The sequence below is a fragment of the Thunnus maccoyii genome, chromosome 19, assembly GCF_910596095.1.
Source record: "Thunnus maccoyii chromosome 19, fThuMac1.1, whole genome shotgun sequence".
NCBI classification, from domain to species: domain Eukaryota; kingdom Metazoa; phylum Chordata; class Actinopteri; order Scombriformes; family Scombridae; genus Thunnus; species Thunnus maccoyii.
Window position 1 is genome coordinate 561,728 of NC_056551.1, and position 26,685 is coordinate 588,412.

The following is a 26,685-nucleotide window of genomic DNA, read 5'->3' on the forward strand; positions in this document are numbered from 1 at the left end:
GCATTTAGACAACAAACTACAGCTCTCTTTGTAAAAGTACAGGTTCCTGTTTCTCACTGTTGCCATTTCAATTTCATACTACATACTGTACTAGTTGTGTATAATATGTAGTTGTCCCATGTCATTTCCAAATCATAAACTCATTACTTGCCCTTCACCAAATTTAACAGCAAAAGTTAGTTTAGTAAATTTACAGAAATAATGGATGCTTTTTACAATTTGCTTTTATTACTTCCAAATAAACTTTAGAACATTTGGTGTGTTACAGTCATAATCATCATACTGATGAATATTTTGTTGAAGAGTCTAATGTGAGGTATCATCTGTTGCCTGTCTGGTAGTCTGCAATAACAAGCAAATCTTTAACTCTTACTTTAGTATAACTAATTTTCTTTTCTTTTTTCTGTATCTTAGAATAGATGGCAGATTGGATGCCAGATAATGATTTAATTCATGAATTTAAGTCACTCACTTTCCAGTGCGAGTGCACCACAAACTCAAAACCTGTTTAGAATTAGTTTGTTGTATCTATATGTTGTGTGGAATTAGGACACAGTTTCTGTTTATGATGAAAGACCATGAAAACTAGTGAATCCCCCACCTCTTCATATTTGCGGTCGGCCTCCTCAGCAATGTGTTTAGCCTCCTTCAGCTGCATCTCCTGGATCTCCATTTTCTCCTCATCCTTTGTTGCTCTGTTCTCAATAACCTTCATTCCTCTGAATGACAAAAAAAAAACAATGCAAAGCAGCCAGTCAGAAACTACTGTATACAGTCAGTATTCTGGTTCTGGGGCTAACTGTAACATCTACCTACATCAAAGTCATGAATGTTGAGAGATTCAATAAGTTTAAGTGCTAGATCTGAGTATCACTGTAATTGTTTAGAGGGGCACTTTACACATCATGATCAGTTTATTTCTCACAAGTGCTACTGAGTTTGCAAAATCATTTCTTCTTTGGCTCAAAAAGGAGCTTCCAACTTCCAACTATAAGAATAACATAACAGACATAATTCTACTCTCAATAGGAGAATACATTCAGCATGGTAACATGACATTGGTTAAATAAAGTAATAATAAAAATCAACATATTTCAAAATAATAAAATAAATTAAAGAGACAATAATATAAAATAATAACTTAATAATAACTAAGATTTATTGTATCATACTAGTTGTATGAGCACATTTCTTTATTTATTTAGTTCAGAATTTGGATAGACTCAAAATACTTACTTTCCCAGTAATATTAATGAGTTCATAGTCCACTGAACTTTTTTTGTTTTGTTTTCATAGTGTAATATTACATCCTCGGCTTCCATCTTAATTGAATGATTGGTTTGAGTGTCAAAATAGCCCTCTTTTTTTTTTTTTTTTACCAGAATCCTGATGTGTACTGACATTCATAAAATATATGTTTAGTTGTTTCTTCATTTTTACAAAATTCACATTTGTTATCAATATCCACAAATCTTGAGACAAATTTGTTGGTGGGATAAATATTATGCACAATTTTGCAATGTACTTCTTCAAATTTTTTGGGCATAACAAATTTTTATGGGAGAGGCCATGTTGTTTCCCACTGAATGTTAGAAAAATGTGAGCTCCACACAAATTTCCCCCATGGAGTAATTTTCCTTCTGCTGTAGAAATAATTCCTTATATGTTTATTTATCATTTTTAATATTTATTCCGTTCCACTAGGGATAGCATTTATTACCGTTTGATATTCTTTATAAGTACCAGGAAAGTTTTAGATCTGAGAAATTCCTCATAACTGAGAATTTGAGCTTTGTCATTTTGTCGGTCTGCAAGAAAAAATATATTCCTATTAATCTAATGTTGCAAATATAGTGATAGTTTATTCTTTCTGGTTATGTACTTATTGTTCCAAAGCATAATTTTGCTGCTGGAAGAACCTGTTGATGAAGTTTAGACACCTTTCGTGGTAATTTTTTTTCATCATAATCACATAGTAATAAATGGTAGACCTCCCATTTTTCCAAAAATATTCTGCAGTATGAAGTACCAAAAGGATTCTGGAACTTTCAAATGTTCATTTATCCATTTTAATTTTAAGGCATAGTTCAGTATTCTCCATGCATTCTTCGCTTCTCGGACCTGCTAAAATCTCATTTTTTTAAATGATGGCATTTTTTCAAATAAAATTAATTATAGTGTTGTTTATTTCCTTACCGAGGGATTGTTGAATAAAAAGGGAGAGGGTAGGGTAAACAGATCTAGAGATACTATCTACTTTACTCAAAAGAACTCTGCCTTACAAGGACAAATCTCTTTGAAGCCGCATATTCAATTTAATTTTTTTTTTTTTTTTGTATTTTGAGCACAAAATTATTTTCTTGTAGTTCCTTAAGATTTTTGGAGATATGGATTCCAAGGTATTTAACACTTTTTTAAATTGATATATCAAACATTAAAGTTTCCTTAGTGTTATACAGACTTAAGATGTCACATTTTGATACACCGAGTTTTAATCCTGATGCCAGAGAGAATTAATATATCTTATTCATTATTTTCTCAATTTGAGGTTTGTTATTTAAAGGACAATTTGATGTTTGTTTGTTTTTTCAAAAGACATAGTACTAAAAAAGGACTGTGTCATCAGCTGATTGAGTTATTCTAATCTCTCTCCCAAAAACCCTTAGCCCTTGGAAATGATGGCAATGTAAAATATGTATTGAAAGCAATTCAACAACTATAAGAAGGAAAAATGGAAAACCGGGGCAACCTTAGCAGACTGATCTGTGAACTGAAAATATCTTAGTGGTATTTGGAAATAGCATGACACAGCTACTGATGTCTTTACAGAGCATTCTAACATTGGAAATGAATATTTTAATAAAGCCAAGAAGTAACTTAATAGGAACTGATGCTCTACTGTGTCGAATGCCTTGTTAAAATCAAAATGAAAGCGTCTGATTCTACATATTCAGAGTAATCTAATAGATCAAGAATAAGCCTAATGTTACAACTTATATGTTGATAAGCCATGAAGCCAGTTTGTGTTTCATATATGATTTCACTCCCTATGATTTCACTGGCAAAGATTAGTGAGAGTATTTTGTAGTCTACATTTAGTAATGTTATTGGTCTCCTGTCCACAATGATCTTTGTCTAGTTTGGGAAGCAGTGTTATTATACCCTGCTTCATAGTTGTAGTCATTTCTTCATTATCTATACATAACATATTGAAAAGCATAGTTTCAATTATATTCCAGAAACACATATAAAATTCAGTGGGAAGACCATCCATTCTTGGAGATTTTTGTTTTTTCATTTTGTTAACAGCTTCAAGTATTTCAGATTTTGATACAGGTTTATCACAGTAAACTTTAAATTCATTTGATATTTGTGGAGTAAATTCTCTTACAATATTGATAAATTTGTCACACTCTGGCTATAGCTGGAACTATATAAATCAGAAAAGAATTGAAAAGTGTAATTCGCTACATCAGAAGGATTGGAATTTACACAGTTATTTATTTTTAAAGACATGATATTATTTCTCATATAATTTCTTTTTTTCAGTGCAAAAAATAGCTTCTATTCTTCTTACTTTCCTCCATTTTGCTCTAGAGCGTATAAAGGCTCCTTTGGTCATATTAATATATAATTGGTCTATTTCTTCATTCAGACTTGTCAATTTAGATCCTTTCTCTACTGTAAGAGTTCCTTTGTTTATTAAGATGTTTAGTTCTTTTATAGTTTCAATTTCTTTGATATTGTCACGTTTTTTAAAATTTCTTTACTATGCTTAATGGCTGATTCTCTGATTACATTACATTTTCTGATTTACATTTGAAGAATTCCCATTTTTGCACATTACTAAGTTCATTGAGACTGAAAAAGTGACCAACAGTTGCTTCCACTGATTTATAAAAGGTTTAATCTTTCAACAAGTTACAACTAAATTTCCCATAACCATGTGTTTTTTTGTTTGTTCTAGTGGATTAGCAAGGGTGATGACTATCATTTTGTGATCTGAGAAAGGGGTGTAGCTGTGTAATGTTTAAGAAACAAACTGCAGAATAGAATATAACCATAGGTCCATTTGAGATTGGAGAGAACCACAAACATTACTCCATGTATAATCTTTTTGGTGAGGATGCATATACAATAGCGCCAGACATCAATGACATTAAGTTGTTCCCATAAGTATGATATTGCTTTAAACCTTGAGTGGGGGCTATTCTTGCTGGTCATCAGCTGCATCATTCAAGTCGCCGCCAATAATTAAATGAGAATTTTTGTATTTCTCCTTCATCTTTTTTAATTCTACTGCTATGTGGGTAACTTGTTTTTTGCCAAAACATTGTTGTTATATCCATAAATATTATTCACGACTAGAACCACATTATTTGTTCTAAGAACCAGGATAATCCATCTACCCTCTTTAGATGAGATTCGGCAACATCTCCTTTAAATTTACTGAACATTCGACCAAAGCACAGTAATATTAGTAATATTAGTGTTTCACAATGACAAATCAACAATATGAACATCGATGTATGTCCCTCTGTTCTTCCCACCACCAAAGACTAGGGATGCACAATATTGGATTTTGCCGATATCCGATATGCCGATATTTCCAACTCATTGTGGCCAATTGCTAATGCCGATACCGATATATGCACATATTTTTTTCCAGCTGGCTGAGGAGACTATTACACATGCAATCATAGAAGTATGATCAAGAAAGACAATATATGAAGGAAGCACTTAAGAAGACTGGAGTTCAGGAGCTCAGCGTTAAAACTTTAATGAACTTGCCAAGCGGGTGGAGCAGTACAGTTTTCTTCGAGTTTATTAGACAGACATTATTAATGTGTAGGATTTAATCTCTGGTCCATACTCTGGAGCAGAAGGTGGCTTTAATGCACCTAATACGCTGGTTGCCAACCTCTGTTATAAACCAAAAAGAAGAAGTTTTTTTTTTGGTACATCCTGTCAGCCAAGGTGTTTCCTATCTGTGCAGCCGAACATAGCAGCTCCTCCGCAGACTATTTTACCCTAACGGTCCCGGTGCTTCCTCTGCAGGCTCCACTTCACTCAAGCTGCCCATCAGATCGGCTGCTTCTTCCCACTTTAACCTGAATAACAAACCGGGGCTCGGTGCTCTGGTTGGATCCACACGGAGAGCCAGGGCTAACATTAGCTGAGAGGCTAGAGGAGCGTTAGCAGCAGCAAGGCCGGAGGGAAGCACAGCCAGCTAGCCTCCGCTAGAAGAAGCAGCTGGTCTGACGGGCGGCTTGAGTGAAGTGGAGCCTGCGGAGGAAGCACCGGGACTGTCAGGGTGAAACAGTCTGTGGAGGGAAGCAATATAGGCAGCGGAGGAGAAGGCAACAAATTGGCCCCTCATAATCAGCAGAAAATGTTCATTTCAGGCCAATGCCGATATTTCATTTTGGAGCTTATATCGGCCGATACCGATGATGTGCCGATAATATCGTGCATCCCTACCAAAGACCATATGATCTGTCCAGATTTGGTCACAGTCTGATCGGGTAGAGGGGCTGTGGGTGTAGCCACACTCTGATTGACAGGAACAGTCTCTAACATGGTGGCTCCGTCAGAGTTGGTGTCTGTCCCTGTCCTCTCATGGGTGCTGCTTCGATGGGTTGGGGAATTGGCCCTAGGTCGAGGGAATGGCTGTTCTGCCACAACTCTGCTCCTTGCTGCATCCTGATGACAAAGGATCTTGGGGTGGTGCTCTCACTTGAGATCACCACTGGCGCAGACCACCACTTTTCATGGTCCAACTTGGAGAATACAACATCTCCTGGTCACAGGGCTGGTAAAGGCTTTGCTCCATGACAGCAGTTGAAATAGTGAGCCTGTTTAGCATTTTCCCTCCTGTCCTTTTCATTCACAGCTATCCTGCTGGGCCATTTTGGCAGGAGATTTTTCTTCAGAGAGGGGAGTGTGATTCTGATTTTTCTCCTCATCTATAGCATGGCTGGGCTGAAGCCTGTGGTGGAGCAGGGAGTGGACCTATAAGTCATTCTATAGCGGCTTGTGGTCAGTTCCTAGCTTAAACTACTCAAGTCCATTGAGGTATCGATCAAACCTCTCACACACTCATACACCCACCCGACATTCCTCTTCTATTTGGGTGTAGCATGTTTCTGTGAGGTGTCTGGTGCAATATCCCACAGGTTTCCACTGTTCCCATGGAGTTGAAGGAGTACACCCCCTAATCCAAAACTACTTGTGTCCGCTGACCAAGCAGTGGGCTTGCTCACGTTGTAGTAAGCAAGTACTGGTGCAGTTGTCAACAAGCTCCTTGATGCATTCAAAAGCTGTTTGTTGTGCGTGACACCATGTCCATGCATTCTTGTTTTTCAGGAGCTCACACAGCAACTGCCTTATTGTTGAGAGGTTGGGGATGTGTCTTCCGAGATAATTCACCATTCCCAGTATCCTTGGTGGTCACAACTGCCAAATAGCAATCCCGGACCAGTCAATGTGATGCCCAAGGAACCGCAGCTGACTCTGCCTAATGGAGCACTTCTCACAATTGAGCTTCAGACCAGCTGTCTCTACGCACTCCATTAAATTCTCCAGGCAACTGTCATGCTCCTCATCTGTGGCCCCATAGATCAGAATGTCGCTCATGAAGACCTCAGCGCCTTTCAGCCCCTGGAGGGTCCCCAACATCTTCCCCTGGAAGATTTCGGGTGCGCTCGTTTTACCGAATGGGAGCCACTTGAAGTTGAATCTGCCAAATGGCGTAATGAAGGTATTGAGCTTATAGCTGTCTGGAAGTAACGGTATCTGGAAGAACCCACTGGCGGTATCAAATGAAGAAAAGAAACCCTCATCAGTAATAGGCAGGATACACTGTTCTCTTTTCACAGCCTCGTTTAGCCTCTTGAGATCAACAGATACAGGCTTTACCTGTGCTCTTCTTCAAGACTGGCACCCTGAGTGCACACCAGTTGATAGGCTGTCACCCTCTTGATGATGCCATTTCTCTCCATCCCCTGGAGCTCCTCCTTTACCTTTTGCAGCATAGGGAGAGCACTGTCTTTCAGTTATATTGTCACAGGTTCAGTCTTTCATGTCTCGTGCTCACCATATTACTGTAGATGTCCTCTGTTGCGCACCGTTTCATCCACTCTCCTCACCAGATTCATTTTCACAGACATTGGCCTGCTGAGTAGGCTGTGAGTGGGTAAGTCTTTCCTTTGTGGGTAACAGTGTTCTGAAAGGTAGGTTTCCTTGCCGATGCCATCCAGATCGGCCCTGGTGTCAAATTGAAAGTCAACCGGTGTAGAGGCTACCAGCAACTCAACAGCCCATTGCTCTGGTGCCCCATTTGCTTTACTCACAGCCCTGAGAAAGTATGACTGTTGCTTCTCCGTTTGCTATGTAACCTCACTGCTTTCCTGTTCCTACACACTCTACTCCAATGTCCAACGTTGTTGCATGTATTTCATGTGGATTTTCTAGCTGGGCAATTTTCATCTTAACTGTGCCACACTTTCCCACACTTTCTACATTGTCCTTTATTTGCCCCTCTCAGCTTACCATGGTAGTTAGTGTACCACTTGTGAGTGACTTGGTGTATCACCCCCTTTGCCTCTCCTTGCATGCTGACTTGTGAAGCAACCTCCTCAGACTGCCTGACCATCTCTGTGGTCAGCTCCTGCGTCAGGTCCTTTGTCAGCTTTAACTTTCATGAGACATCTTTGTTGAGTATTCCAACAACAATTTGGTCTTGGATATTCTCACCAAACTGGGACGTCTGGTCACCGTATACAATCTGGCTCATTATCTTCAGGACTTCTTCCCTTACATCTTCATTCCCTCTTTCCAGGAGGTTGATGAGATGTAGATTCCATCTTCTGCTGTAACGTTTACCTTCTTCGGTTTTCCCTTTTAGATCTTCCATGCGCTTATCCAGCGTTTTCACCTTGTCCTTAGTCTCATTTACTTGAAACCCAAGCCCTTTTATCTCTTCTTTACTTCGTTAATGTCCACTGTGTTATTATTCTTATTCTGTTCAAAGACAGAGAATCATTCCTTCAGCTCATAGATGGCTTTGAGAATGTCGGCGTTTGAGACTCTCTCATTCTCATTTTTGTTGACACATATTTTCTTCGGGTTTGGAGTCTTACTTGGGGTCTAAGGAAGGGGTGAACACAAACCAAGGAAGGTCTCCTCTGGTTCCATGTTCATCACTTGTCCTCCTTTTATGGCCTTCCATTGCATCATTGCTTTTCATTAGGCTAATTTATGCTTCCTCGCATCCTCTCTCCTCCCACGACCCGGAAATCATTTCCCCTCTGCTATCATGGAGGATCTTCCAATCCCTTAGCTTAATGAAAATCCTAATGAAAAGCAAGCAGCATTAGCTTGGTAAGTTAATTAGTTGCCACACGTGTCGAAGTTTTAGGGTATTTTCGGCCATCAAAGGTCTTTTCTTGGCTATTAATACACACTTGTTGGTGCATCTATCAAGTTTTAATAGTTCAACAAGTTGTTAAATAGCTGGTCTCATAAAAGTAACATAAGGTACTCAGCTAGTGCTGCAGAGATTAGTACATGTCACATGTTGCACCCCCCCCCCCCCCCCCCTTGACCTCCAAACTCCTCTTCTTTAATTTTTAATGACGCTTGGCAGCCAGCTTGCAGGTGCATTACTGCCACCTACTGGACTGGAGTGCGGAACAGTCGATTGGTAGACAAAAGAAAAGGAAAGTTGGACCATGAAAAGTTGGAAGCAGATAGGATCTAATGAAAGATGCTATTGGTTGCATTAAGGGAAATGTAGGATTGAGTGTTTGTTAAAATCAGGATATCTCTGCTGTATTGGTTTGGACCATTCTTTTAAATCTATCATCCTAAATTCTGAAAGCACTATACTAAATCACTGCATTTCTCTCTTTAATGACTAATGCTTCACTAACAGGGGGGCCTGTGGAGACTATGTGGTTAAAGCTAAACTTCGACATTTTTCAACCTGGACTCTATTTCCCTATCATTTTGTGTCTAATTGACTAATGGGAGAGCACTTCAGTCAGCAGCTGTGAAATGTGCTGCAATGTAATCTGATGGGATTATTTTGGGTGTTAGTTTATCCTTTTGTTCCCCCTCCACATTTGCAATAATAAAGTTATCTGTTTTTTCACTAACATATCTCATAAACTCTGCATCTTGTAAACGTGCTTTATTCACTCTCCATTTTCAATTACTGTTTATTTTCTGTTGGCACAATATAACAAAATTTAGGAGAATGATCTGATATCACAATTTCATAATTTTTTGAGCCTAATACATTGTTGACTGCAGATTTTGAAATAAAAACATAATCAATTCTTGAATAGCTTTTATTTTCTCTGTGAATAATAAGTATAGTCTTTCGTTGTTGGATAAAATGATCTCCATTATTTGTTCAAATAAAAAATTTTTTTTGGTGGGTCCTTAAACCTTTTTAAAGTATGTTGTTTGAGTTTATCAAAACTATAATTAAAGTCCCCTCCTATAATTATAATTCCTTCATATAGTTCCCTTCATACAAATTGCTGACTGCAAAATTATCTGCAGTCAGCAAGTTGATTAATTGGAAGGTAGCAAGCAATTGGAGACTGTGCTCTAACTAACAAAATGATAGAGATGTAGTAGTAGTAGTAGAGAACAGGACTTTTTAGTTTCTTTGGAAACCCTAAGACTGTTGTTAAGACTTTAGGTGGATGGACATAAAGCTCTTCACCTCTCACTCTCATCTGCAGCTTTCTCAGCCTCTTCCAGCTTCTGCAGAGCAGTAGCCAATCTCTCCTGAGCTCTGTCCAACTCCTCCTCCACCAGCTGGATACGCCTGTTTAGAGAAGCCACCTCTGCCTCAGCCTGCAGGGACACACACACACACACACACATAAACCCACTATGCTGTAGATAAGAGTTTGAAATCACATTATATTCATAATGATTATGATAACAGCCTATAGCCAGGGGCCTATAGAACAGCACACAGAAAATAATCAATATCTGAACATATCCAAAACATAATAATAAAAAAAACAATTAATACAATTTTGGTGTTATTTGATCCGTATTTAAGCATTTCAATGACAAAAATAGCTATGATCATACTGCAAGCTTTGATGCTAAATTGAAATGTAGTATTCACACGTGATATCAGTTTAACCAAGTAAACCGTATGTACGGATAACATCAATGATGTATCACCTGGGCCACTCAGACCTATTCCAAGGAAACTGAGGTTGGAGCTCAGCTAGTTTATCATGTGAAGGTCAGGCTCTTTGTAAAATATAAAAAGACAGTGACAAGAAAAGAAACAAACAAAGAAGAAAAAATACCAGCAAAAACAACAGGTGACTAGCCCTTTGAGTCAGAAAAAGAAGAAAAAATGATAGCAATAAAGAAGAGTCACTCCCATCAGCACAAAAGACGTGATAATGTCATTGTTGCAGAAAAAGTATTTTACATTTTGCTGCTTTGTTCAAGTTGTAGCACTCAACAGTGTCTGTTAGAAGGCAACGCCTGTGTGAGATGGAAGTTTGCAATTTTCCTTGAGAGTACATTCGTCTAATTAAAGGAGCAGAATCCTCCCTCGCGTTCGAACCATAGTTTTTTGGGGGGGTTTTTTTAACCTAAATCTTTGCTGAGTAGTAATTATTCAGGTTTTTAAATTTCGTGTGTGTGGAAAAGTGCGTGTAACTGAGTTCTACTTATCAGACTTACAACTGGGCTTGAATGAGGGTCAAGAGTGAATACTTGAAAATGATATTTAGACTCTTAGAGTGAACCTCAATCGCGATAAACGCCAGCATTTAAAGAACAATTTACTGTTATATTATCATACCCAATTATGACCATACCTTTCCAAAAATGTTAACTAGATTTTGCCTCCTCCACTGCAGGGCTACTGAAATATAATCTTGACAGCAACATGGTAGCTCGTATTACTGCTACTTCCAGTTACTCTTAAGGTGACAGTTACCTAACATTTAGTTTCGACAAGTGTTTTATTGAATATTTATTGTCTTAGCGCTTATTGTCTACATGTAATATTTGATTACTTTCCATTTTTAATAATTCCTTGCGCTAACTTGAAACGTGAATTCCTATAGAGAGTAGGAGTGGATCGGTGATTGATGGTGCAGCGGGGGTCGGACAAGTGGTGACAGGATAGTTACCCTCTCTCTGGCCTGCCTCTCCATGTCCGCCTCCGCCTGCAGCAGCTCGGCTCGGTCCTCTGCCGCGTACGCCACTTGCTGCAGCGTTTGGATTTTCCGTCTCACCGAGTCTATGGATGTTAGAGCCGCCATGCTGTGAAAAGTCAGCTAGTTTTGTCAGGGTGTTACCGTGGCAACGGTGTCAAAAGTCGGAATCAACATATGTTCTTCCTGTTACAATTTCAAAATAAAGCAATTATCGATAAGCCTTATTTTGTTTTGAAAGATGAGGATATTATGCCCCCTTACTTACTCATTAAAAATATCCCATTATCATCTAACGTAAATTTGACCTTAACGCGCTGAACGGAAAGTGCCACTCAGGAGCAAAGTTAAGTTAAGTAAGTTCTGTACATATTCTGTAGAATATTTGGTAAAGACAGCATGGCATATTTCCCCTGAGACAAAGCCGGAGAACAGCCGGCTGACAGGATTTCACCAAGTATTGAAAAGGGGCCTTGAAATGGCAACACATGCCATTCAGGCGTACTGCCACACTAGAGGGTCAACTATTTTCCTTACTGGTTTTAAATCCACCCTGATGCTCTATGGTTAGGCTCATCTCCAGATGGTGTTGCCTTTAACCCATTAGAGAATCCCCAATTCGGCCTTGTTGATATTAAATGCCCTAATGTGAAAGCTATGTTGACTACCCACATCTTAAAATGCAAATTGGCAAAGAAAACCGCAAGATGCCTATTACCAGCAGGTGGGTGCATGGACAGCTACTCGTTATGGGTATGCAGTGGTGTGACTCTGTGGTGTACAGTATGTAATGACATACAAACTAAAACCCTGATCAAGACAGACATAAGACTCTTTAATGGTTGGTTAACCTTTAACAAAATTTGAATTTTGCAGACTATTCAGTTGAAACAGGTGAGGAATTTTTAACACATTGTCTAATCAGTGTTGAACACATAAAAACTGCAAAAACACAAGTAGCATACAGCTCAAAATTCTGTGCATCGGTACATATGGTCTATAAGACTTAGCAGGAAGATTCATATTTTGAAACAAATGACCAGGTACAGGTGATGTGTGAACAGAGAACAGAGAATAACATCTTAAAAGTCTGGTTTAAGACTGAAACTAATAATTTCAATTATCAATTGATCTTCTGATTACTTTCTCAAATAATTGCTTGATCTAAAAAAAAGCCAGAAATGAGTGAAAATGTCCATCACAATTTTCTAGAAGCCAAACTGACATTTTTAAATGTCCTTTTTTGTCTGACCAACAGTCTACAATCCAACAATACTTTTAATTTCCATATAAGGAAATGTTTGGACTTAAAAAGTGACATGATTCCTCATAAAAATAGTTGCACATTAATGGTGTTCACCCCTCCAGATGAATTCCAGAGACTTGTAGAATCAGTGCCAAAGCTGAGCAACACCAGTCTTCAAAAAGATATTCCCTCATTTAGTGTTTTGATGATAGTGGTCGAGAGTGCTGTCTAACCCGTCAGTCCAAAACCTCCCATAGGTATTCAACTGGGTTGAGATCTAGAGACTGTGAAGGCCATAGCATATGATTCACATCATTTTCATACTCATCAAACCATTCAGTGACCCCTCGTGCCCTGTGAATTGGGGCATTGTCATCCTGGAAGAGACCACTTATCACCCGTCTGTATGTATACGTACGTATGTATGTCTGTAAGTAAGTAAGTAAGTAAGAAAGTTTGTCCTTTGCATATCTCAAGAACCGTTCATCTGACCTACTTCATACCTGGCAGGTGGATTTCTAGGGGAAACGAGGAAGTGCAATGTCAATGTGTTCTTCAAAGTTCTTTGGATGAGCGGTTCTCGAGAAATATATAAAAATACCTCATAAATAATGTTGATTGGCTTCTTCTTCTGCCCATGAAGTTAACGAGCGGAAATACATACAGCCCCACTCTATCATCGCAACGCACATTGTGGTCAGAGATGGGATTACATCCGTAGTGATGCTTAGAGGATATTTTTGGTCATAATTAAAATTAAAAGTCCAAATAGAAAATTAAAAGTGATCAAATTAAAAAGATTATTATTTTACAACTCTACTGGGAATAATCAGGCCATAATTAAACTTAAAAAGAAAAAGGAAATTGAAAAATTTAAAAATGTAAAATGATAATCTGAAAATGTAAAGTGACAATGAAAGAAGTGAAATTTAAAATACAAAAGCTTAAATGGAAATGCTTGGACTGCAAGCTTAAATTGTAAAGATGATATTAAAATAGCTATGGAAATAGGAAAAGGGAAACATCAAATATGAAACTCAAAATGGGAAATGGAAACTCTTAAATGGAAATACTTAAAAGCTTAAATAGAACAAACTCTTTTTTTTGCATTTTCATTTGCACTTTACCATTTGGCATTTTAAATTTTATCTTTTCCATTTTCCATTTGGCATTTGACATAAATGAGAAGGCATGGCCCAAAGGTTGGAGGGAGGGTTTGAAATGGCTGGGGTGCAGAGGCACCTTATGAACAGCAGGGAGAGCTGACTGCTAAAGAGCACAGTGAGTTTGGCAGAGCAACATGAGTCCAAACTAGAAGAGGCACCGCACCATGCTCTAACATCCACATTGGCTGCTAGCCAGAGCTAGCCTTATTGCTGACAGAGGTGCTGGAAGATTAACAGACTTTACATGACTGTACAGTAACTGTACACATTTATTGTGCTTCATGTTATTTGCTTCTACTTTATTTATTTATTTATTTGCTGAAATTAGAAAGATATGATGGCTCATTTGGCTGCCAACTCACAGCCACAGGTTTTTATCGACTACTATTACAGTAATTCAGTTATGATTATGTAGAGTTAGTCATTTGTTTTGCTGTCTTTGGAAGAATCTAACTGTCAATTTGTCAAGGCAATGACTGTAGTTACACACATAAAACAGAGCAAATACTTCCACGGGCAGTTCAGTTTCTCTCATATCCTCCGAGACAAAACACAAATCTTTTGAGTAAACATAATGTTAGCAGCATGTTTAGCAGATCAGCAGCAGCAGTGAGTGAACTGTTATGCCTACATAGGAGGTGTTCAGGTACATGATTGAGTGTAGGTCACCCACATTTTGGAAGCGCTCACAGCCCAATACACAATTATGAACACACGTAAAATGAAGGAAATACTTCCCACGGGCAGTGCAAAACCAGTTTGTCTCATATGCTCATTGTGAAGTGCCACTACAGACAAAGCACAAATCTTTGGAGCAAACATACTCACTCAAATCTGAACTGAAGGCACAGAAAATAAACAATCTAAGAACCCATTATGATCAATCCACTAGAATGCACATTATTTTATTTTTAAATGCAGCCCTTGTACCGGGAGCCTAATCATCCTCACAGGTCTCCTCCTCTTCAGAACAAACAGACCCAGTGATTAAAACAGGTAAAAACACTGAATAAAGCAGTTTCATGTAAAAAAAAATCAGCAAAATAAAGTACAAAATAAAGTAGGAGTGGTAAAAAATAGTGGAATCAACAGGAAAGAGCATGTAATTATAAGCAGATTAAGAATTGGTCACAGCAACCTGAATAGTACACGTTTTATCACAGGGAAACACCCAACTGGTTATCAGTGTCAGGAAAAAGAGACAGTGGAGCATGTCCTGATTTCATGCAGGAAATATGAAGAGAAAAGAAGGGCAATGATTATTACAGATCTACAGAGGCTAAGATGAGTGGAGGCCAGGGTTACAGATTTGCTTGAGTGAGGGAATAAGGCGGAGGGGGAAAAAAAGATATTTAGATTTTTGAGAGTAATTGGACTAATTACAACACTGTAACAGATTTGGACAACAGTGATTAAATCCAGAGGGAGGCAATGATGCAACTTAAAAGGACACCAACTGCGATATAAACCCAAAGAAGAAGAAGAAGATGAAGGTGTTGAGGAGCAACTGAGAAATACTCTCAACTGAAAAGAAAATGGTTAAGTCTTGTTGTGCATGGGTGTGCCTGGTAACGATAAGGAGTGGAGAAGTGTTTGGGTTTTTCAGATTTTCATCTGCAAAACGCAGACATGCTCAAAAAAAAGTTCTGGATTCAGCATCTGAAAAGGGAGAAGATCCGGGACAGGCCAACTGCTTGTGTCGAAAAGACGGGGGCCTGACAGTGTCAGGAGTTGGGAAAACCTGGCAGCCTGGTCTTCATGACAGAATTTGTGGGGAGCATTTTGTGACAAGTAAGCTTTATGTCTCATTTCATTTTCAGTATCAAAGAAACAACTTATTTGAGGTTGTTGGTGTTATGTCAGATAGGTCAGACAACCATGTTTAACTATATATCTTTAAACGTTACAGTTATGGCTGAAAATAAAACCAGAAATAAACAAATTTGCAGATTTCACATATCTGCGCAATTCAAATCATCTACCAGTTGTCTACCCAGAAGTGACTGTTGTTATTAGCGCAGTGTCATGGTGACTCACACCGTAAGTCTGATTGACTTGAAATTTGGAACACAAGTCCAGCTCAATGTGGCCTACAGAGAGCCTCTTGGACCATAAAAGTCTGCCATGTTGGAGCTTTTGCTAATTTGCATAAACTGAAAAACAGATAAATGAATAGAACTTTTTGAATTTTGACTCAACAGTACCAATTTTGGCATACAGTCTTGGGGGACTGAAATATACATTACTATTATAAATGAGCAAGATTGATTTAAAAACATGGCTGCCATCAACCAAAATATCTTAGCAAAAGTTTTAGGCACGCTAGATGTTTAGATTCTTATCCATTATGCAGTATCATCAGGGAGGTGTCTGATCGGTCCCAAATTTATTCATGACATGACAATGACCCCAAGCATACAGCTAGAGTCATAAAGAACTATTTTCAGCAACAAGAATAATGATGAGTCCTGCAACAAATGGTATGGTATGGCCCCCACAGAGCCCTGATCTCAACATCATGGAGTCAATCTGGGATTACATGAAGAAGCACCTGAGATGGCCTAAATAATAAATCCACAGAAGAACATTCTTTCTCCAGGATGGTTACAACAACCTACCTGCAAGTTACCATGAAAAACTGTGTTAAAGTGTACCGAGGAGAACTGCTGCTGTTTTAAAGGCAAAGCTGCTCACAGCAAATATTGATTTACTTTAAGTTTCTGCTGTTTACTCAACTTTGTAAGAAGTTATTTGATAAATTAAAACAATTTATAGCAATATTTTTGTGAGCATTCTCACTTTACTTTCAGTGCCTAAAACTTTTGCACAGTACTGTATATATATTTATTTATTTATTTATTTATTTATTTACTTTTGTTGCATTCATATTCCATATTTCTATGCTTGTCATTTGTAACAATAATACTGATGCACCTGTCTGTACTGTTCTTGCATTGCTTACATTCCCCTACTTGCATTCCAATTTGCACCCCCCTCTGTTATACTCAAAATGTTTGTAAAGTTCAATATAAATTACCAAAGTTCTCAGTTACATTTGTGGAATGACTGTAAAAATGTTCAATTTTGAAAATGAATTTAAATCATATGGTTTAATATGTGAGACATATTATACATCAGAATCACACATAATAATGCAGGTATCTTCTAGTTGACATTGTGGGTGTATGTGATGTGCTATTGTGTGTAGCTTTGTATTTTATATAATGTATCCTGTGTGTTTTTTGCTCCTCCACTAAAAACTTTCCCCATCGTATCTCCTGCTGCATGTACAGTGTAAATGTGTTTGTGAATAGAACCTGATGTCCAGAGGCAGAGATGTTTATATTGGAGCTGAACATCATCTAGCAGACTCCTGCAAGTCAGAAATGCTGAGTCATATCTCATACCACATAATACCACATACCATATAAGAGCTTTTTCGACCAAAAGTTCCAGGTCCTCAAAAAGGGGCTATATACTGCAATTGCGATGTCCCTAGTTCGAGTCCAGCCGCAGATCTTTGTTGCATGTCATTCACTGTCTCTGCCTACTCTTCTTTACTATCAACTCTGAAGCGTTCACAATCAAATTAAGGTGGCAATTACAAAAAATATAGATTAAATGTGAACCTGAAAGTCAGTCTTTTAGGTTTTTAAATGCTGAGACTGTCCTCACGAGAGAGACAACAGTGTTTATCATTTGTGTTAACACTTCCTGACTTCCTGAGTTCGGAGTAGCTGGTTGGGCATACAAACTGACTTTGAGTCTGGAGATTGCAGTTCACATCTCCTCCAACAGTCAATGTTGGTTTCTTTTCATGACCATCATCTTTGTCAAACTTACATTTACAAAGGATTAGCAGTTAAGCTCAATACGCTGCTTGGCCACTTACTGAAAACTAAGAAAATAAAAACCTAGTCTGTGGAAAATTATCACAGCAGCAGTACGATTCTCTTTGATCTCAGTGCTCGGGAAGAGGGTAGCAAATGAGCTCAACTGAACCTACCTGATATGTGTGGTTTTCACACATTTAATTGACAAACACCATGAACCAAACTTTTGTCCTGGGTCTGTTTTTTTCTGTGCAGCAGCACCACCTAGTTGGGCCCCAGTGTCCATTTTCAAAAGGAACTCTGATAGCACACTGTGGCTGTGCCATGCTGTGAGTGAGAGCATTGCATGGCCAGCCACTCCTATCCAAAAATGACCTGACACTGTCAAAAAGGAGAAATACCCCAGTTTAGCACACTTAAGATTACTATTAGTGCATAATTTACAATTATTTATGATTGATGATATATTACCATAAAAAACCTGTATTACAGGGCACTGTGTGCAGTTCTGCAAAAAGATGTTCCACATGGACCTTATTACAGCTGGCCGAGGAGCAGCAGCATCTGTAAAGACTAGTTCCAAGCAAGGACTCAAGAAACTAAATCCTGTCAAGCCATGTCAAGCTCTCCAGATTGGTTAGAATAGATGGACCTCAAGGTGCTGACAAGCTTTATGATATGTTAGTAGAACCTGATACTGTACATGACAGATTTAAGACTGTCTCTGCTGCAGCTGTCAGCAGTGGCACACTACTCAGCAGCAGTTTTCCATTGGAACTGATAAAGATGCTTTGGAGATTTTGCACAGCTTTAAATTGTACTTCTGAAGATCAACTTTAAATGGTTATGATTATTGGAAATGTATGAGATGTGGGAGTGTGAAGTGTTAAGTTGGACTGACAGTAACAAACTGGCCTGTGCATATTTAAAACACAGGAGGAGCTAAGACTGCTGGTTTATAGCACTAATAATATAGCAGATGGTCTGAATTTACAGTACTGTAATTCTAGTTCAACAGCCTGGTGTTAGTTTCTAAACACCTGAAAGAATTCGTTTGAGTTGTGATATATGAAACATTTCAGAACGACAGCACATGTAGTCAACAACATGACACCTGTGTGACTGTGTGAGGGATCAGATGTGACTGGACTAAGTACAATAGGTCAATTTGGTCTTAATATAGTTGCCTCTCTCCAGTAATGTGACCCCTGGCATCAGCTCCCATCACTCACATCTGCTGCCTTTTTCTCCGCCTGCTCCAGCTTCTCCTGGGCATCCTTCAGCGACTCGGAGTATTTGTCCAACTCATCTTCCACTCCTTTCAGCTTTTTCTGCAGACCGAGCAGCTCCTCCTCCAGCTACAGGCCAAATACACCAACACACAGTACACATATACAGACAAACATGTCAGATAGTCATAAAGCTTGTTTTTGGCATGCACAACTATAAATGATATTGAAATTTTACACCACTAGCAGCATGGCCTATGACGGCAATATTCTCTATCCAACACTACAGTCCAAAGCAAGATATCTTAACACATCTCCTACAAAATAAAACCATTTTTCACCACCATCTTTCCCAGCCTTAAGTATGCTCCAAACAAGAAGACATCATATTCAGGGGGGGGGCTACATCTGACAATTTTTATGGCTTTTCAGAAAAAACAATCTGACTATCATGCCCACTTTATGCAGTGATTGGCCGGGTGTGTGGAGTTGTTAAAGAAGATAAACTAGTTCTGTCACTTTTCATGTGAGCGGTGGAGTGCAACATCATGAACACATTCGGGGAAAGGCTGAGAGTGTTCGTCTCCCCCCTGCCTTCTAGTGAGGCCAAAGGTAGAAACACCTTTGCCTTTACACGTGAGAAAATGAGAAAATTTTGAAGATATATTTGGTCTGAACAGTTTGCTTTGGCACTGAACGCTTTGCAGATATATTCACTATAAATGTTTTCTCATTATGTTGATAAAAAATGGAATCAAGGCAGAACTATGTATCCTATAAAATGTTCCTGCTATTTCAAATTAGGTGATCTGCTGAGCTTTCCTCTAGCACCAACACCATGCAAGTGAGGTTTGAAGGCCCATCTCACATCCCCTCCTGGCCTAGTGCCCTAGCAGACTTGACACAATGACAGTTATCATGTCACAAAAGGTATGGCCAAACCTATCATCATCCATTAAATGCAAAAGTTTTCTGTCTCAATTATACATCATATGCAGCAAACCAATGTCTGTTACAAAAGGTATCTCAAATTCTAACAAGTATATTACTATGAAATTTGATGTACACATTTATGTTTCCCAGAAAACGAATCCTTATGATTTTGGAAACTAATAATAATCTAATTGGAAGATTGTCATGAAATTCGCGGAGCATTATCATGCTCCCAAGAGGATCAGATCTTATTTTAATGACCCCATAACAGAAAATCTGAATCTATCAAGCAGATTGCTCTTTTGCTCCCCGGGAGATGAGCCCTCTCCATTTTGAACTTAAGGCTATTGTTATCTGATGATTCATCTCCAAAGATTGTTTCAGCGAGTTGCCATTTTCAACAACAGCTTCAAGGACTATAAAAAGCCATTTGTAAATGACCGTGATGTGGCCCGACCACAATGTCCCCAGGACAAATGTCCTTTCTATATCACTTCTGACAGTCTCTCCCAGCCTGTAGCCATGTAAGGCCTGTCAGTCACAAATAGCCTGGGACAGTCCTGATCCTACAGTCGGCATTGTGGCAACTCCCAAACCGAGTTGCCTTGACTGTCTTTCTGTGTGGATCAACAATTCAAAGAAGGTGGGGGTCTTTAGAGGGAACACAGAAATAGACATGCCAGTATTAAATGCACCCAGGCAGAGAGAAGTGATTGTACAGGCATTGTGATCACTGCGAGCTGGGACCCTCTGGGAACAAATGCTATGTGGACAGTTGCATAGTTGAATAGTTATCTATTCATAGATTGCTACCTGATCTTGACTATTACACTGTGGAGCTGCACAGGAGAGACAGCAGGTTTCCATTAAGAAATATCACTGTGCTCTGCAGCTTAAACAATACTTCTACCGAATTTATTAGTTCATGGCTTGAAAATGAAGCTGGATTTGGCAGGAAGGTGGGGGGAAACACACAGTAGTTGGCTGTATATAATATATAAATGAGACAGCAAATTTTGAATGTACTGGATGGTGATATTTATTGGCCGTGAAGGGATAAAATACGCTGTGACAACACATCTCAAAGTATTTTTCTAAAGGGTTCTTCACTGTATTGACATTGGTCAAATTTGACATTTTGACATCAACATATGTACAAATATGCCTGCTCATTTACATAACAGAGATGGATAATTGATAAACCAATCTATGCATATTCTCTGTGTGTGTGATATCAAACCTCAACCATGAATAAATGTATGCAGGACATCAAATAGGCAAAACACAGATGCCTTCAAAAATAAACATAGAGTATTTGGGCTCTAGACTACTGACTGGTTGATCTGCTGTTGTTGTTTTTATTATTATTATTTCTTTCATATTATCATATGTAATATCCATAATGTTATATTAATAATGGGTCATCATCCAAGCTAGGTCTGTTGAAGTCTCTGCCCCATGCATACTGTCTAGAGGGCTGCAAAAGTGCATTTGAGGCCCCTTGTGGGGTTGATGAGTTGTGGATTTGGACAGCCCTCTGCACTCAGACTTACCATGAACACACCTGTTTAGTCTGCAAATTCAGACATTTGGATTTAGCCAGTATTTTTGGTCCAGAGGATATCTTAACACTTTGGTCCAAGCTTTGGTGTAATTATGTGGGGCCACTTCAACAGTTCATTAACAGTTAAATGAAAAAAAGTATTCAAAATCTCAATAATTAAACACATTTGAAGGTGTCTGAAGTGCGGGCAGACTTGACCTCAGTTTCTTCTAAAATCCTGGTTATAGCCCTGTGCACATTCATTCTCCCAAGGATAAGGATCAGGACAAACTTGATCTTATATTATATGAAGAATAAGAATTGTATAATTCAATAATTCAGTGCCACGCTTTTGTATTGTGGGGTGTTTATCCATTTATATTAATTAATTGAGAAAGTTGTCTGCATTCAATTTTCCAAATACCCAACGAGATACAACTAGTTTTAAATTTTTTGTCTGAAAGGTACTGATGATCCTACTAAATATCTGTCTGTGGAACTCTTGCCATTTGAATTATTCTTGATCTAAGCAACACAATAGATCATGAAATTGTAATTCATCATCTTGGGAATCATGAGGAATACAGAAACAGCCTTTGTTCCTTGCCCTGTGCACATTAATTCTCCCATGACTAAGAGATATGGTGTACTGCAAGGTTCCATATTAGGCCTCATATTATTTTCAATTTGTGCTGTTTGACCAATACATTGACTGTCAATGTATTGGTCAAACATCCATAGATTTATTACCTTTAACTACTACTTAGATTGCTGTATTTCAGTTTATTCTGCCCTCAGCCTTCAGTTAGTTAATCATTTGACCGATACTGAATTTTTTAGTTTGATACCAATATATCACAATTAGAGATTTGATTCAAATCTGCTGACGATATATTTGCCAATATTCAATTATTTTAGATCATATATGACAACAAACATTTTTCATAATGATCCCCTCAATTTTGTTCCTGGGGTACCCTGTGTGTAAGTGTCGAGGCATTGACAATGAACCAGTTCACGTCTGGTTTGGTCATTTCCCATCTGTCACTTCTCTACTGTCCACTTTCTAATACAGGCTTAAAATGCCCTAAAATAATTAAAACAAAATTTGTTCATAAAGAATAGTAGTGTAACAGTCAGTAAACATACACCAGTGATGTCAGCACACAACAATGTCAATCTAAAAAGTTTGTTAACATTAGCTAACTTTAGCCACTGGTCATACCAGACCAAGTAAGGCAGGAGCGGCAAAGCTCCTGACTGAGAAAGACTGTGTTTTATTGGTTATGAATTTAACATTTCATTTGTAAGAAGAAGAAAGTGGTCTTTCTTTTTTCAAAATCCTGCTCTAAGGCTGATTTTTCTCAGATGTTAAGCCCCTGTGAGCCTCAGCTCATGGGGCCCTCCTGATGGTTTCAAGGACCAGACTGATTAAATCTATCATGCCTTCAAACACACTGCCTGAGAAAAGTAAACTGGTGTTTTTTTTCAGTCTTTGTTTGACAAATGTTATACTTGCTCAAGGTTTTTCTTCTCTTGCTTCTCTATATTCTTCGTCTGACTTCACTTTTGATATCTGTGTTGCATTATTCATATTACTATGAAACACTGTTTTGAAAGATGCTCCATCAATAAAGATATGTTGTGCATTTGATTTTGCCAGATTTAGAACCAGAAGAAATTCCCAAATAACTAATAATCAGTGCTTCTTTCATTTCAGGTGAGAAGTGACTGAGCTGCTTTAGTTCGGCTCTAGAGAGGTATAGAGAAACTCCATCTCTCCCACCTGTTTGCATTTGTCCTCTGCTCCTTTCTTGTCGCCCTCAGCCTGCTCTGCTCGGTCTATCGCGTTCTCCTTATCCAGCTTCAGCATCTGCATTTTCTTCTTGATGGCCTCCATGGTTCCTAAGGTTGTGAGTTCTCAGTAGAAGGAGAAGTGTGCTCGGTTATCTGGACAGAGACAGAGACACCGGTCTGAGACAGGAGCGCGCGTGCAGCTTGTCTGAGCGACTCGGGGAGAGTTCGGGGATGGAATACCAGCTGCACGAGCCCCTGATTTTTTTTTTTTCACTGTGGATCCACATGGGGACGTTGTCCATATTTAGACAGCGAGTTGTCCAGTCTGTGTGCGTGACGTCGGTGTTCTGAGTGAATAAATCAGGTCTGTCCACGATGACAGAGTTTTCGTTGATTTCATCACGTTTGCATGTGTATCACTATCCACCTGGAGAGGTAACAACAGGACAAACCTCAAATCACGTCCAAGATATCTCTGGAAAGTAAATTCACCCGAAGAGAAAACTGAGACAACTATGAAGTTCAAAAGTTCATTTACACTTTCCTCTTTGAAAGTAAAGCATTGAGCATTGTTAGAGGAAGTATTCAGACTCTTTACTGAAGTAAAAGTAGCAATGCTAATCTACTTTTTACAAGTAGGAGTAGGTGAATGGAATAAAAAGTACAATACGTCCCTCTAAACTGTAATAGAGTAGAGGTAGCATGAAATGTGGCTCTAATGTATAAATAGTAAAGAGAGCTGTATGTACTTAGTTACATTTCTCAAATGTCAATAATAAAACGTAATAAATGTTAAAACGAAGAAACGTTATATCAAAATAACAGCATATAATGAAATATTAATTTGAAGATGTAAAATTAAAATGAAAACACAAATTTGAAGAGTTTAAACCGAAAATGGAAAACGATCAAGACAGGTTGCGTTTAATCAGTAGAGATAAGAACGTTTATAGTGTACAGTAACCTCTATGTAATCAGAAAATGGTAAATGACCAGCAAATTAAAACAGGATTTTCCTTTTCTTACCCATTAGTCATGCTTTTTTTCATATTTTGAGATGTGTGGGTGAGGGGGCGTGGCCCTCCTGTCAATCACAGCAGGCTAGATGGGTAAGAAGGATGGGCCAGGAGTGCACACAAGAGAGAACAAATGACATGAACCCATTGTGTAACCCTGTCCACCTCAGGTTGCAACAGTGTCACTAATGGATTACATTCATACGCAAATGATTTACATGCACACTCACTGGCGACATTCAGAGGCACTGCAGGAAGTAGTGTGATGTGTATATTACAGAGGGAACAGTAAAGGTGTGGTCAGCAACATAACCTCAATGCAAGATTTGATTACCACCCATGCTAACCTCCAGGGTCACTGTGTGCTGGTGGTTTGTGGTCATTTGTTGAATTGTGACTTGTTTCAGAACATGAAATAAGCTCTACTAAAGCACAATATCAAGGTGAGTCGTAATTTATTACTTCATCTTGAGGTCCTGTCCGGTCCAATTTATGATTATATAAGCAAAATACTTTGCCTATGAACACTTATGTATAAAATATAGTTCAATATAAACTTTTGTCCTGTAATCAGGAACCTCTAAAGGAGTCTTTCTCCTGTGTGCAGGGTGAGAAGAGAAATGGATGTCAACAGTTTCAAAGAAAACTGGCTTTATTGAATATAAATCTCTGTTACAGTGCCCATCAGGTGGTACTGCTGCACACCAGCATTACATTTATACCATGTTGAATCAAAATGTGAACAAAAGAAAAAGGGCTTTGAAGGATTACAGTCTTTTTATATCAGGTGTACTGTTCTAGCTGTGCCATGTTCATTCTTGAAAATAATATGCAAGAGAAAATCAAGACACTTGTGTTTTAATGGTGGATTTAAATGATGTTCTGATAAGTTAATGAAACGAGTAATGAATTAAGTGCACTTAGAGGGTAAATGATTGGTATCAGTTAATCATACTTGACAAATTCATTATGAAGGCACTTTATAAGCACCGATATACTGGAACAAATAGTGAACTGACATTAGTTCCTTGGTAATGAGAAATAAGCTGAACTCTATGCAAGTAATATCTAACAAGAACGCATTATGTAGCCAAGACATCATGTATACCTCAGACTGGCATCATACAATTGTACTGTGACAGGAATTCTCTAGAAAGTAATTAGCACTGTGTCGGACACTAATTTTGGCACAGATAAAATGTCACTGGAGTGAGTCAATAAACACTAAGCACTCAAATACAGTCAATAAGATTTCAAATATCTTGAAGTTCAATATTTGGCTTCATGATCATTAAGCAAACAAGTCCTCTGATCTAATCCAGGGCTAAATACTGTCATTGCTTAAATCCAAATACAAAAACAAAATACGTATACTAAAATAGCAACTGAATGGAAGATACATTTTTAATACATTTCATAGCTCAATCTTTAAAAAAATAACATTTTTCCACTCTAATTTGTTCCATTGTAAAGTTAATTATTGCAATTCTAAACTTAAAAAATTGCAATAGTTTATTTCATTGTCCTTATTTCAGATTCAAACAGTATGATAAATAACATACTGAATATCATCATTGTCATGTGACCACAGATGATCACAATGAACTATCACTTACACATCGAGTCTCTTTGTCTCTAAATGTATTCACACACAAAAAAAACATTTGCATAGAAATTTTGCATAAAGCAGAAATTGTGCTTGCCCTCAGAGCTCTAAGTTCCAACTGTAAAGTTCTAACAGTGAAGGCGAGCAGAATTTATTGGCAGGACAGCCACAGCGGACGTACACAACAAAGATAAAAAAAAAAAAAGAACTAAAAAAAGAGCCAGATATATTGGAAAGTATACGATCATATATAATCAAAAGCACAGATACCTTAATAAGATCTTAAGGCATATAGATTTCTGTATTATCAAAATTAATAATCATTGGCATTATTGTGGTTTGACTTTGAAAATTAAATACAGAAACAGATTAATAATAACCATCCTGATACATCACTGTGGAATTGGAGTCAATCTGCCTAATGCACGACGCTTCCTCTCAACATGAAGCTGGGGGAAGGTCCTGAACATTCCATGGATCACTGCTGCATTACCACACTCTCACTGCTCTTGGCCGTCCTCCCGCAGCTCTGAGGGAAGGAATTTGTACTGCTGCTGTCTGATCATGGCCAGCTTCTTCCTGGCCTCATCCAGCTCCCTTTCTTTCCGCAGCATCTCTTCCTGAGCAGCGATGATCTGCAACACAACACAGTCTGTCAGCACACTGAGGAAACACCAGCTTCAAAGTCCCAAGCCTCCTGCTTTTGGCACCTGGCATTTGGCATGACTCACCTGAGCGATACCTCCGACCATCTTACTCTTGACCACCACAGCCTGGTCATCCTGAGCATCAAACGCTGCTTTCTGTGCTGCTTTCACCAGGTTATCAGAGGCTCTCTTCACAGCATTTCCAGCAGCCTGCAGAAACACACAATGAGTCATGATTTTAAAAAATAAGTTGAGTGACAGTCCATTCTTGAGATTGGAAACAGTAAAATGGTAAAGGTCCACTTACTAATATTTTCTGGAGCTTTTCATAGTTGAAAGTTCCAGAAAACGCAAGTGTACTGACCTTGATTTAAGATCTTTTTGTCAAACTAAAAAATAAAGGGAGTATGAAGTGAATTATAAAGTAGATCTCTAACATCTCTAACCATGGACCATGATTAA

General features: G+C 38.4%; 2 protein-coding genes across 10 annotated transcripts in view; both read right to left on the reverse strand.

Moving 5' to 3' along the window:
* Positions 1-23,211, reverse strand: part of tpm2 (tropomyosin 2 (beta)) — a 41,420-nt gene extending 18,209 nt beyond the window's left edge. For 2 of the 9 annotated variants that reach the window (XR_006092492.1, XM_042394395.1), the window contains exons 1-4: positions 22,944-23,206; positions 18,685-18,810; positions 9,737-9,870; positions 602-719 (exon numbers count right to left, since the gene is read on the reverse strand). Coding sequence is in view for 8 of the 9 variants with exons in the window: in XM_042394395.1 (XP_042250329.1) it covers positions 602-719; positions 9,737-9,870; positions 18,685-18,810; positions 22,944-23,057 (492 nt within the window). In the remaining variant the exon portion in view is untranslated. Of the gene's footprint in view, positions 1-601; positions 720-9,736; positions 9,871-11,183; positions 11,362-18,684; positions 18,811-22,943 lie in introns of those variants that run through there. The other 7 variants (XM_042394402.1, XM_042394403.1, XM_042394396.1 and 4 more) reach the window with 6 other exon arrangements.
* A 1,393-nt stretch (positions 23,212-24,604) lies between these two features.
* The window catches only part of tln1 (talin 1), a 107,046-nt gene continuing 104,965 nt past the window's right edge, over positions 24,605-26,685 (reverse strand). The window contains exons 56-57 of the mRNA XM_042394404.1: positions 26,308-26,433; positions 24,605-26,211 (exon numbers count right to left, since the gene is read on the reverse strand). Of these exons, the coding sequence (XP_042250338.1) occupies positions 26,077-26,211; positions 26,308-26,433 (261 nt within the window). The 3' untranslated portion in view covers positions 24,605-26,076. The remainder of the gene's footprint in view (positions 26,212-26,307; positions 26,434-26,685) is intronic.